The following is a 13,969-nucleotide window of genomic DNA, read 5'->3' as shown; positions in this document are numbered from 1 at the left end:
CACCCTTCCATTGCAAACATGCCTGCTTTCCACCATTTCAACCCTGATGAAGCCACAGGTTTCAACAAGGTGAACAATCAGTGTCACAGAGCCTCTTCCTCTCACTACCAGTTTAAAGAGGCAGATTCTGCTCTCCCAGAAAAGCATAGCTCTCAGTGAATTCAGGTATCAAAACTAGGCACGTTCTGACATGAGATTAAACAGCCCTGGCCCTTCATCCCCTTACCTTCATACTCATACCTCCCCTCATGCAGATGTTCCCCACTTTTCCACTCAAACAGCTGATGACGAAACCCACCACACTAAAGAACTAAAGACCCCTTTTCTGTAACGAGTATCTCCTGTAGATGCTGCGTAGACAGACACCAGAAAAATAATGAAAAATACAAAACAACAATGCAGTACTATAAATCTGAGTCTTTTTTTTTTTTTTTTTTTTTTACTTATTTGTGCAGTTTCTTGGACACTGGCCTGGAAATAAACACAGAACAGCTGCTGTCTTCACAGACACCCTGCTGAGAGCGACAGGCCACCCTACCCATCTCTGTTCTACACAGACCACCGAGCTTACTGGAACACTCCACAGTCATGGCAAGCTGCAGGAGAAGCAGAGTCAATTTGTGTGCACCACTTTCTGGGTTGCTTCAAACGAGGCTGCCAGTCCAAGTGGTTTTATGCTCCCCTGCATTTACTTCCAGAAGGATGTATCATTTACCATCCCAAGATGGGGCATATGGAATCACAGTGCTGCTGTAAACCATCCAGACTGAGAGAAAAACCATGCCATTCTAAATTTATACCTAAATCCTCACTGTTCCCCTGCAGGTATATTGCTAATTAAAATTTTAACTATGAAATTAATTTTTAAGGCTGTTCTTTTAGTGTTTTAATGAAACCAGGGTGACAACTACAGTTAGAACAGCTGTAATGAGAGTAACATTTTCATGCTAAAAACATCATGTTCATGATATTAAACGAATGATGCATTATCCTACAAAGACTTATTAGCAATACTTACCTCTTTGGAAAAGCAACTGTTTTTAAGTGGTGATACTTAGATCTTGTTTCTTTGATAAATTAAAAGAGCAATTCGCCTTTGAAAGTTTAAGAGAAACAGCTTTGCATAATCTATAGTAACAGAGCACTGGACCAGGCTGCCCAGGGAGGTTGTGGAGTCTCCTTCTTTGGAGAGATTCAAAACCCACCTGGACACATTCCTGTGTAACCTCATCTGGGTGTTCCTGCTCCAGCAGGGGGATTGGACTGGATGAGCTTTTAAGGTCCCTTCCAATCCCTGACATTCTGTGATTCTGTGATACAGGAGTACCGTAAAATGCTTGGAGAACACCCACAAAATTGGGAAGAAGAAGGTTCAGAGGTTCTACAAAACTGAAGCAAAAACATAATCTCTGCCCAATTCTGACCCAGTGCAGCTCCAAAGAGCCAGTGAGCATGCACACCGTACTATCTTGGGCCTTGTCCCAAACTCTTTGTGTCATCCAGTTCACTGTTCCACTGTTTGGATTTCACAGTGTTCCTCCAACTTGGAGCTTTCTGATGTGTAGTTCATGACTGATTGCAGATTTGTTTTTCTCTTTTTTTTTTCTTTTTTTTTTTTCTTTTTTTACCAGCACCATTCACTTGATGTGGTTTAGATAATAAGCTCAATTTAGGATAACAAGCTCATTAATACTACTTTCACATGACAGAGGTCTGTATGCTCTGGCTCTTAAAATGACCACTGAGCACTTCCAGCAAAGTACATAAAGATATAATTTGCCTAAACGCTCTCCTTGTCCACTATCTATTCACATCAAAAGACTAGCTGGGATATGCAGCACAAATGCAGATGGAAAGCTTTTTGCTGTTTGTCTTGTAACCTGATTAAAAGCTCCCTTGAGTTCATTTGCAAAAGCCTGAGAATTAAGGGCTAGAGTCAATAAAAGTCTCTTCCTGGTTTCAGCACCACGGAGGCTTGTGCAAGCCCCAGCAGCACGGAGAAGGCACATGGCCTCACATGAAAGCAAACCCAGAGTTTGAATTGGACCTCGCTTGCACTGAAGTTTCGCCAATGACTTGGTTGTTGAGTCTACACTTATGCTGACAGCCCATGCTGCCAGAAAGCTCACCAAAGATGCATCTCCTTAAAAATCTAATTTTCCATGTTTCAGGGGATACTTCAAGGGAAGGGCTGCCTCTCAAGGAGGATGAAAGCTGAAATATGTGTTCATGCACTTTCAAGACTATGACTGTTTTCTTCACAATGTATTTCTGGAATATATTTCACATTTAAAGAGTAACTTGACATGAGATATATCCCAGATTGTTTATTTATGTTAGTGTGAAACGAGACTGGGCAGAAGACAGGCAAAGAGCTTATTTAAACATCAGGAAAAAAAGAGCCCCTTTTTGAAAGATTATTTTGTTGAGCAAATTTGTTTTGGATTTTATTCAGAGGAGGAAGACAAGTTCTGGGAAGGCAGACAGCATATGTTTGTAACTTGTTCATTTTCTTTCTGTCTTCCTTTTGAGGTTAACTTGAATTATAATGTCTCAGAAAATCAAGAGTAGAGAAAACTCCAAGAAACAAGAACAGGCTTGTCTTAGGGTCTAATGCTGCTTTTTCCAGATTTCTCCATGGCTTTTTAATTAAGCTCAGCTCAGGCTCACATCCCAGGAACTTTTTACTTCCTACATTTCCTGTAGTTCTCAACTATTCTACAGGCTTCAATATTTAGTCATCTATAGATGCTCCAAACAAATGGAAGTATGTTTTATCTACTGAAATAGACTATTGCCATGTTCAAATGTTGTTTAAAGTTTTTTTCTGGCAGGACTCTGACAGAACAACCCCAACTTAAGCCTCTCTTCTGCAAGATGCAAGGAGCCATGCAAAGGTTTGGAGAAGTAGAAACAGCAACCTATATAGACCTCTGAAAGCTGCAGCAAGAAGGGGCAGAGTGCAAGTGCTACAGTCATTAGCTGCAGCAATAGTTCTGCAGCTTTCTTCAGCTATTATTTTTCTCTGCAATTTTCCAACCACCTACCTTTCAACTAAAAATGTGTTCTTAAAAAGCCTCCTTTACCACAAACAGAACTTCCAGAACTTCTTCAGAAGAACCAGTCTGAGTATTCACACATCTCCAGTCATCCAAGTATTGCAGCACATCTTTCTCTCCTCACTCTCCATGGCCCACTTTGTTTCAGATGAACAACTGAGACACAGGGAGAAGATTTGTGACATGCCCAAGGACCAAGTGTATATCCATTAAAAGAGCAGAAACTGAAGAAAAGGTCTGCAGCTCCTGGACTAGAGATGCTATGACTCGATCAGGGAAAGAGCTTAGAGCTGCCAGGAAAACATAAAAATTACCAGAAACAGAAAAGATCTGTATAGCCTTAACCACAGGACTCTAGGAACTGTCTCAAATAGGCAATACTTAACATAAAACTTTCACTTTTATCTATCAATAACCACAAAATTATTTCCTGTAGTTTCAATATCAGAAGAGGCACACTTGACTCAAAGCATTTCCAAGTGCAAATGTTCTGCCCATCAAAACCAAAAAGTAAACCAATACTAAAAAAGGAGTGAAAGATCTGACCTCAATCAGCAGAAAAACTAATCATTCCATAGACCTAACAAAAGCTGCATAAAGGCAGGACTCCTGACAGCAGATTCATGCTGTTTTCTACCTTAAAAAAACTACCTTTTAAAGTCTTACCAACCACAGTAAGGAAATCTAATTAAAGAACAAAATAGCAACATTGAAACCAGATTTTTCTGCAGATTACAGTGCAGCCCTAGTGGTTTACACAGAGAAGATCATTATGTTCTGCTCTTTAAACCGACCTCCAGTTAAACTGGGATTTCTGTGGAACCATGAAAATCAAAGGTCAGGGTCTACTAAACATCTTTTATAGCCACCCGGTCACATACAGAAAACTGCTAAAAATTTGGCATCAGTATTTTTATCTCTCAAAGTGCAAAATGTGGCTTGCAAAACTTTTTCACCACCAGCAGAGCAAACAGAATAGATTAGACAGACACCACTAGGTCATTGGCACTGTAACTAGGAGAGCAGGGAAAATATTTTGAAAAATTAACATCATCCTGCCTTCCTAAAGTTTAGGGGAGAGAAGCTGTATTTCCTTGGAAGAAAAACTAGAGATTAGACATTTCTTACTTGAAAAATGACACTTTTGCAGCTTTATAAATGGCCTTGTGAATATCCTCCTTCCAAACCGGCAATGCAAAACAGGAAGGAATTATAACTTTCATAACGCATGCCCTGCTAACACCGTCACATGCGCAACAGTAACAGCATTCAGCTGTCAGCTCCTAGACTCTCTCCCAAAACATACCGGGTTGCTGACTCTGAGGATGACAATGGCTGGCAATAATACATATGCTTAACATTGAAAGGAAAAAAAAAAAAAAAAGATCTTTTTTTTTTGTTGCTTTCCATTTTGTTTCTTCCATTCACTCTCCCCAACTGGGTATTTGGATTGTCTCTCAATATTTCAAATGTGTTTTCTTTCAATGAAAAAAATAAAAGTCTCCTTTTTTTTTACCTCCTTGTAAACACAAGACATATCTATAACAATTTCCAGGTGAGACTAAGGGAGCCAGGAGGACCGCGGAGAAGACTGGCAGGTGTGACCAGCACTGAACTCAGGAGTCTCCAAACAACCCTCTTTCAGCCTGGTCTGGCATGCTGTTGTGTCCCACAGTTTACTCCTATTCCTTCAGTTCTTGAATACAGCAAACACAAGCTCAGGTGACTTCTTATTGGTCCATCCTTACCACAGCACTCACACAGGAGGGACTCCAGGGGCTCTCCAGCGATCCTGGAGGACAAGAAGCCTCTTGGGCAGCAGAGGCCCAGGGCAACAATTCTCAATACTGAACTGTAAGACTCAAACAGTGCCTAAGGCAGCCGGGTTCCAAACCAAAGATGAAAAAGACAAAGAGTAACCAAAGTGCGTATCCTTCTAGCATCCTACCAACACTTTCAAGTGTCCCTGCAGAGATATTTTGTTGGGTGTGGGGAAAGAGACAGAACAGTCAATATGCTTGAAAGAGCAGCATGGGGAGGAAAACAGAGAGCAGGAACAGGACAGACCTTCCATGAGCCACCACTTCTTTAAAGGTCCCTTCCAAGCCAAACCATTCCATGATTAGACTGATTTTTTTCTAATTACTTTTTTTCCTAAAAGTAAGAACCACATGGAAAGAAGAAGTGAGAAGCTGAAGCAGGGGAATTTTTACCCATTCAAAGAACTCTCACATTCTCACTCTAGGAAGTCCTCTTTGATTTACGCATCCAACTTCCTAGTGAGATTCCAGAGTCTGCTTGTTTCTATTCGTTCTTCTTCACTCAGCCCCCTTTAGCTGTTTTCCCTCTTCCTCTCCCCACTGACAACCATTTCCATTTCTCTCTTTATCCCCCACTGTGTGCCCTTCACGCCAAAACATTGCCATTTAACCATGCTGCCAAGCAAACACTGTTTTTAAAAAGTAGTTTAAAACAATTCAGGGTAATAGAACTACAACATTCAGCAATACGGCTGTACAAGCCAGGTTAGAACATGTACTGATTTTTACATTAAAATAAATCAATAAAACCAGTTTAAGTCAACTTATAAGTTTCTGGTTATCACCAAACTCTATTTCCATCCTTCTTTGTCCCTACTCACTTCCACTTTTTATTGCACACCTGACCACCCACTCACTCCCCAGCCTGCCCCTCAGCCCCATCAGATCTCACATACAGTGCTGACTGGAATCCCTCCAGGCCCTGCTGCAGTCAGTGGCAAAATCCCACGGGATGTCTATGTTACGAGCGTTTCATCCAGCTTCAGTGCACAACAGGGAGATGGCCAAGGAGAGCCAAGAGTGCAGCTGGCAGCAAGTCCATGCTCCAGTCCTGACACGGGGTGACCAAATTCTCACTTATAGTGACTAACTTCTAAAACAAGCAGATCCAACTTGGCTGCAGCTTCTCCACAAACAAGTCAACTTCTTAAATGTACTACAAGGCAACTGGAATTTCAGGGAGACACAGAGAGGCTGGTTCTTTTTCAGGTAAGAGCCGCAACAGGGTATTTATCTCAGTTTAATATACGCTGAGCCTGTACTAAGGTCAAAAAGGTATGTGTACAGATACATGTATATCTACACATTTATATCCATATTTATAATTTTACTTTATACATATGCCTTAGAAAATAAATGAAATTTTAAGCACCTAAATCTTCTGCCAACTTGTATGCAAACAACCTTTTTTTTTTTTTACCCAAAAGCTCCTCTATGAATTTGCAATCTACCACTCCTAACTACCAGTATGAACCACGGCCAACATCGCTTGGTTGTTTCCAGCAGAGGACTCAGTTTCTGCTGCAGCTGCCTATCGAAGCATCAGAGAGGAGAGTGAGCTGGTCTGAAGCCAGAAGACCTGGCTCCCATTCCAGCTGTCACAAGCAGCGCTGTGCAAATGATGCCTTAGAAGGAAAAGGCATTTCAGGGCTAAGAAAAAGAAATACCAGCTATAATTTCAGGGTGGAAAATTTCCACTCTGACAGCTTTTAAACTACCTTATGTTCCCTCCAGATGGTGTAACTGAACTGGAGACTGGAGCAGATGTGGCTTCAGATTGGCAAACCATAATCACTCCCCAAAGGCCCCACACCCTCCTATGCTGAGATGCAGTCCAGTACTTTGGTCCTGCTTGACAAAACAGATTTGATTATATGGGCACTAATATCTCATGTACATGCACTGCATTTTTGTGCAAGACAAGCACTGCTACACTGTCCTACACACAAAAGCACTAAAGTCAGGATAACCAAATATTAATGTTTTTGCTACTACTCTCAATTTCCCTTTGCAGCTCCCATATTCCTTGGAGGGGAGAATAAGACAAACATGATGAAATGGCTATAGCGCAGGCATTTGGCATAACAATGACTAGAAAACAGAGAATTATATTATTTTAATAATCTCTCATTAAAATAATAATTTGCTAGCTTCTTATCTTACAACTGCGTCTCTGAGCTTACATCAGCTCACCTCCTTCTAACATATACTGCTCCAACTCATGCATATATAACCCCTCCCATTTCACACACACAGACTGCCTCTTCATTTTGTAGCCATCAAAGTTTGCACATGAGCTGTCTGAATGCCAGCATCTGGGCTCCACTGTTCTGAGCCCAGCACTGGACCACAGACAAATGATGCCAGCCTGTCATTCTCTGCCTGGTACAGCGGTTCCCACTGGCAGAGCTTAAGTTACCCATTGTCTTTTTCTGCTTTGCTGTGCCTTGCACGAGCCCATTGTTGCATGGTGTTACTGGACATTTCTGCAAACTTGAAAATACCTTTCCATTTGAGTTCCATTCTCTAAATATACAGTCTAGTGCAGCTGTCTATATTCTCCTGCCACTCCCACAACTCACCACTGCAGCATCTAAATATTTCTACATGTGTCAATTAATCTTCAGTCACATATCTTGGCTCTATCAGGAATTATTTTCAAGATTGTGTTCATACAACAGCTAATATACTACTGAAAAATCCTCGGATATCATTATACTGTTAGATACACCATCTGTCCATACTAGAGATGCTTTGAAAGAGGTTCACTCTCTGACATAGATATAACTGATTGATCTTTCGCCAAGCTATGCTGCAGTGTCAAGGGCCTTCACGTCTTCTAAAGAAACAGCTTTGTGTGTATTTTGCGGTATATAAAATAGCTTTTTGAAACTCAAAATGATTAATTACTTCTTACCTACGCCCAACAGGACATGATCTTCATTTTCTTTAGAAGGAACCACTGAGTCTTGGAAAGGCTAGAAACAGAAAACTTGAGCTGCAACTTTGAAGACAGTAATAGCATTTGTGCTTAATTGCACACTCTGATATGGGGTTTCAGAATTAATTTCAAATACTGCCAAGCAGCAGTCATCCCATTTTAGCCATTTTAATAAATGTAACAGATATGGCATACCATCCCCTGACTCTAAGATACGAACATGAACCTTTTGGACTCAATCTCTAGAATCAAAGAAGAGACCAAACCATATTTCACTTTCCATGCACACCCCAGTTTTCAGCCTGCTCTTTCCTTACAACGTTTAGCTGTGCCCTAATTAGCCAATAAACAGTGTTTTGGAGGAAAGAGACATACATTTAGTGGTGGACTCGGCAGTGTTAGGTTTACAGCTGGACTCAGTGATCTTAAGGGTCTTTTCCAACTTAAATGATTCTGTGATTTTATTTCTAAGATTCTCTAATGCCTGAGCTGTTCAGACCTATAGAAATATCATAGGTCAGTATGTTCCTTATAGAGTGAACAACAACCTTTCTGTCAGCTTAAAGCAAGACACAGTCAATATGGTACCAGAACCTTTTCCCCCCAACAAGATTTGTGAGCTGCAACACTCTGCCCCAATGTCCATTTTCAATGTAGACTCCAAAATGCTTGCATCCTGCAGTTATACAATTCTGAGATGACAAGAGCAACATGTTACTCCTAAACAGTCAATCTTCTACACATCTGGCAACTAAAAATATCCCAACAACCTAAAGACGTAATTGCTTTTATAATAAAGACCTAACAAAAGTGGCAGTCAAAAAACTTTCCTCTCAACTCAAACGTCACTAGAAAATTCAATAGTTATTATGGAGAAGATACCACCTTTACCAGTTCTGCCACATTTTACCAGATTTTAGTTCCTTCAATCTAAATCATTATTTTAGCTTCATACACTGTTGAGCAATCAAGCTCCTATTTAAAAAGGTGATTAAAAAATAAAACACTGAGACAAAATATTTTTCTGGTTTTGTAAACAGATACATATAAATAAAAAGCATAATATGAGACTAGAGATCAAATACAACTGATTAACTGTAATGGGACTTTTCACAAATACTGGTCTCCTCAAAAGCTCTTAGACACCTCCATGTAGAAGGCAATGGAAAATGCCATATTTTTACATCATGCACTTTTCCCAGCTAAGGACTCACAGTTACCCACAAGGGCAGATATAGTTATCTCAAGGATGAAGCTTATGCACATAGGAGACAGGTTGTGTCCCCCTCCAAACTGGCAGCTGAGCTGAAGGCTCCCTGAAGGGACTAAGTATCACCACAGACACAAGAGTATTCCAGTCCAAGAACAGAGACTGCTTCTCAAACCCAGCTTTCTGGCCCACAACCACAGAATAGGTTCCTTCAAATAACAAGCATCTACACATGTAACTGTTCCTGGAGGACAGGAACAGGCAGGAAATGTTGTCTGGCAGGCATTAGTCACCTTATTTTTTTGTTAGCTCTGGGAGGTGCTAAGATAGCCAAGCCGAGGTTGCTGCTTCTCAACCTAAATGAAGCTTAGATATTTGTATAACGAGAAATCTGTACCTTCATATAATCCTGGGACAATTCATCAGATGTCAAGTTCACAGGACCTGTAAAAGCAAAGATTTCTGCCTTTAATAACAAGCATATTCATTCTGGGTCTGCTGTGGTCCCTGCTGCTAGTCTCTCTCTTTTTCCAACAGAAGTAGGGACACAAGGAGCAGGCAAACAGGCAGTGTGAACAATGGCACTGGGCAGCCCATGCATCTCCCCACAGCAGCGTTCCCGTGGGCAGCATGTGAGCTAGATGCACAACAAGTGCTATGTTATTGTCACAGTTATGTTGGGGCTAGACAAACACAGCGATCTGTCAGCCAGCTGCTGATTAACCCCGACGAGCTCAGAAAAACAGCAGTTCCAGCGCAGTGCGTCACACCAACGCTCCAGAGCAACTGGGCTCTGTTTCCCTCCTACAGGAATTTTATGTGTTTTCTGAAATTAGACCTTGCATTTTCACACCAAAAAGTAAAAAAAAACTTCATTTCTGTTGCTCTGCTTTTAATGGTTTCTTCTCAGGGCTGTGGGGATGGCACAGCACATGGAAACGAAAGACCACACTATGCAAGTTTTGCCCGAACACGGCCTAAAGGACAATTGTGAAAGAGCAAAGAGGAGTAAGCTGGCTACAAGAATGCAGATGAACACCAGCATTCCCCAGGCTTCCAGGTATATTATTATTCAGCAACTATATTTTAAAAAATAATTATATAGCCAGAGTTATGCTGGTAAATTTTTATTAAAATATTGAATCTTTTAACTCAAGGTTCACGTCTGTTCTCAGATACATAAATCCCTCTCTATTCTCCAGTCCCCAGCAAACAGTGAAACTACATATAATTCAGCATACAGCATAGAGTGGTCTGGGGAACTGCCTTGAGGAATGTGGGACTTGGGGACTTCCGACCTTTATTCTCACTGCACAAAGTCTATACTTAAGCTTAGGAAAATGTATCGATGTATCTTTGGAAGAACAATTCAAAGACAGGTGCCTATTATCTAAATCACAAAATCTTCAACAGCAATGACCTCACGTAGCCTGCAGGTCTCTTTGAAATGAAATTCTGGGATGCAATCATGGGCCTATTGCAATCAATGTGCCTGTTGTCCCTGACCTCTGCAGTATCCCCTGGATACTGGCCAGAGCCAGGTCTGGGTCCATGCCGATCAGTATCTCAATTGCTAATTTTTAATTAATCCAGCTTCTTTAATTAACCTTCCTTAGCAGCCACATATATACCTCCCTTCGTGTTCTAACAAAGTGAGTGCAATCACAGAACACGAAGTCACTACTGCCATCAACAAAGCCAGCCGGCCATCATGTTGCAGGTAGAAGGAACAGGCCATTTATTTTGTAACTGTGCCTGCAGAAACTTACTTTAAAAGCTTGAGTGGGAAGCTTTCAGATGAGGGAAAAAAAATCTTAATTTTTTTATGCTTGTTCCTAGAAAATGAATGTCCAGGTTCTTCTAATTTTTTTTTTTTTTTCACAGTATGGACATGCAATTGGCATTACTATTATGCGGTATCACAATTCACAGAAATAAAAAGCTGTTTGCTCTATACCTAATAGTTATTCTGCAGAAGCAAATGGCTTATCCTCCAGATGACAGTACTCAGTCAACTCATGGACATGGAACTTCAAGGTCAGAAAACAGACACAAACTACTGAATTAGCCAAAAATATTATCTATTTTACCTTTTGTTCTGCATCCTCACTAGATAATGTATCACTTCATGTATTTGAATTTAATTAAGTTGCTATGGGAGATTCACTGCTAAGCTAGTAGCATTGCGTTACACTGACCCACTGCTTTCAAATTATCACATTTCACAAGAAGCAACATGCTGCTATAGAAACCTCTACTAGATAATAGCTCAGGGCTTCTGATAGCATTCTGTTTTAAAGATCTGTTGATCTTGACTTTAGGCCCACCCAGAACTGAGTAATTATTACTTCTCAGAATGGCAGCAGTTTTAAAATCTGAGGGGGATCCTTTCATGACATGAATGAGCCAAATTAATGTCCTGAGCTTAGCAGCCACTTTACAAAGGAGTTCACTGAATGCAACTGAGAATGTCATAAAAAGCACTCCATCAATCATTTCACAACATTTCAGCTTCTAGCAGCAACAATTTCAACTCAAGTTCTTTTACTCCCCTGAATGCTGGCCAGTGGAGGTCTTAAGATAGGCTACTAGTCACCAGTAATGATCATTAATGATTTTTCAGTACCTGGTTGTTAGCAGAAATGGAAAAAAAAAACAAGTCTCATTTACAGAAATATAGTAACCAATGACAATATCAAAACACGACAAGATAAAAAAACTTTGCTGCCCATCAGCATACAAACAATACTCACAGACTGCTCCTATCTACAAGCAGATAACACAGTGTAAATGTGCAAGTATAGTCACTGTGATTAGTTTAAGTCTTGGATACTGCCAAAATGTGGCATACTTTTCTTGCTGTTAAACTGAAATGAGGGTCTTTTTTCAAACAAAACAGGCACAAAATAACTCTGATGCATAAAAGCACAGAAGTGTACAGCTTCCCCTAAAAACACTAATACGTAGGTGTGCAAACATCTTTGTGCCCATGCCAATACCTATGCCAAATATATTTGGCATAAAGAGAGGATGAGAAGCTTTACAACCAGAATCCAAAATGAGACTAGATGTCCTGAACTGGTGATTCTCTCCCCGGGCAATCAAAACCCACTGATGTTTGTTACCTGCTTATCTCAAATCAGCCCAAATTAAAACTGGGTTTAGTGAAAAATATCAAAGTAGTCATCACCTAGAAGTTGTATTACCCAAGCTATTGCTACATGTAGCACTACAAATCTGGACCATTCACTTCTTGTCCCCATGGAGCAGCATGAAGATCATGCTGGTCAGAGTACAGCACTCAGATGAACACCAAGAACCAATACATTTGCACACTGCATCACCAAAGACATTCACAAGCCTTGTATGGCAAACTGCTGCTTACACTTACAGTAACAGATGCATAGTTTGCAACTGCTAACAACTGTTTATCATTTCTTTGCAAATTTACCTTCTAATGGCAGGACAGTTGTTGCCTGAACAGTGCTGGAGAAGCTGGGTATATAATAAAACTCCTTTTCCAGTAGTGACAACAGCAACCTGCATGTCTAAGCATGAGCTACACAATGACTGCATCCCCATTTCATCCATCCACTTAAAGCTACTAGCTGATGCCACCTGGAACTGCAGTCCCGTTCCTTTCACTCAGTCTGGTCCTGACCATATTGAAAGTTTGTGCCTCCAGCACAGCCACAGAAACAGACAGAGCCTCTCACAAAGCTCACCTTTTTCAGCTTGTCACTTCATCCAAATGTACAGCATGAGCAAATGGTCAACCGATAAAAACTTTTAATTAATAGCTAACCATCATACACAAATACCCAAAGTGTCATACTTCTGGTGTTGAAGAATGGCCTTTTTTGTATTATTTTCTTCTCAGCTCTAAGAGATCCTTCCTCTGAGGCACACAGGGATGTATTTTGGTAATGAAAGAGCATTCTCTTCAACAAGAACAGTCTGGCAATCCTTACACAGGTAAACCACTCACCAAAATACTGAATGTCTAATTGAAACACATGGGAATTTTGCCACTTTAAGAAGTCTGGGCTGTATCCCAAAACTGTTCATACAAAATGTTACTCTTTTGTTAATCTGTTCCTATCTTTATTAACTTGATTTATTTGGCTTTACTGGAATTTGAAGGTTGGAGCTTCATTCAGTTAAACACTGCCCTCTCCTGGAACCTACCAACATGTTTCTGGCTCTCACAATTAAATTTGTTAAGCCTTTTCTAGTCGTTACAAATGCCATAATATTTTGTGAACAATTTCAGTCTGACATTGGGAAACCAATGCTCAGTAGGGAGTATCATGATTTACACAACTCTCATAGTGTATGAGTTGTGTATTCCACTGTTGTCTACTTACAGACTTCTAATGTCAGATGAAACATGATCTTTCCAAATGCATAAATAGTATATGATTCTGTGCCAACTTTCCAGAGCTTTTATGGGCTGTAACATTACAGAATAAAAAACTGTACCTTCTACAGAGCTTGTACTGCAGGGCATTTTGGGACCTTCCACTGACTCAAATTGGTTTGAATTAATACTCTATAAAAAAAAAAAAAAAAAAAAAATCAAAATTACAGTAACTGTATTTGATGCTCATGACATTTACCTGAAAACTCAAAAACAAAATCAAAGACTAGCAAACAAACATGTTACAAGCAACACTAAAATGACTGACAGATTCCACAGAGTATTTTATTGGTTGTCCTCCAGGGGAAAGCAACAGCAATTCCTCAAGAGTGAAACTGATAAAGTATTTTCAACTACAGAAAGAAATTACTTCCTGCATAAAACAGACAAGGGATCCAAAGGGTCAGATTTAACATTTGTACTTCGTTGTGTATAACCTTCTCTATGAGAAAAGCAGCACAGTAGCTATGCACAATGGCTCTGTTCAGAAGTCTAGTTAACCTATATAAAGCAAGCAAT

General features: G+C 40.3%; 1 protein-coding gene across 9 annotated transcripts in view; it reads right to left on the bottom strand.

The window, feature by feature from the left end:
* ARHGEF28 (Rho guanine nucleotide exchange factor 28) overlaps positions 1-13,969 on the bottom strand; it is a 139,820-nt gene that overhangs the window by 78,916 nt on the left and 46,935 nt on the right. For 8 of the 9 annotated variants that reach the window (XM_065047306.1, XM_065047310.1, XM_065047309.1 and 5 more), the window contains 3 exons: positions 13,513-13,582; positions 9,428-9,474; positions 7,797-7,857 (listed from right to left, as the gene is read on the bottom strand). In XM_065047306.1, coding sequence (XP_064903378.1) covers positions 7,797-7,857; positions 9,428-9,474; positions 13,513-13,582 — 178 coding nt within the window. The remainder of the gene's footprint in view (positions 1-7,796; positions 7,858-9,427; positions 9,475-13,512; positions 13,583-13,969) is intronic. The other variant, XM_065047314.1, reaches the window with a different exon arrangement.

The sequence above is a fragment of the Columba livia genome, chromosome Z (assembly GCF_036013475.1).
Source record: "Columba livia isolate bColLiv1 breed racing homer chromosome Z, bColLiv1.pat.W.v2, whole genome shotgun sequence".
Classification (NCBI taxonomy): domain Eukaryota; kingdom Metazoa; phylum Chordata; class Aves; order Columbiformes; family Columbidae; genus Columba; species Columba livia.
This window is presented reverse-complemented; position numbering and strand designations above follow the sequence as displayed.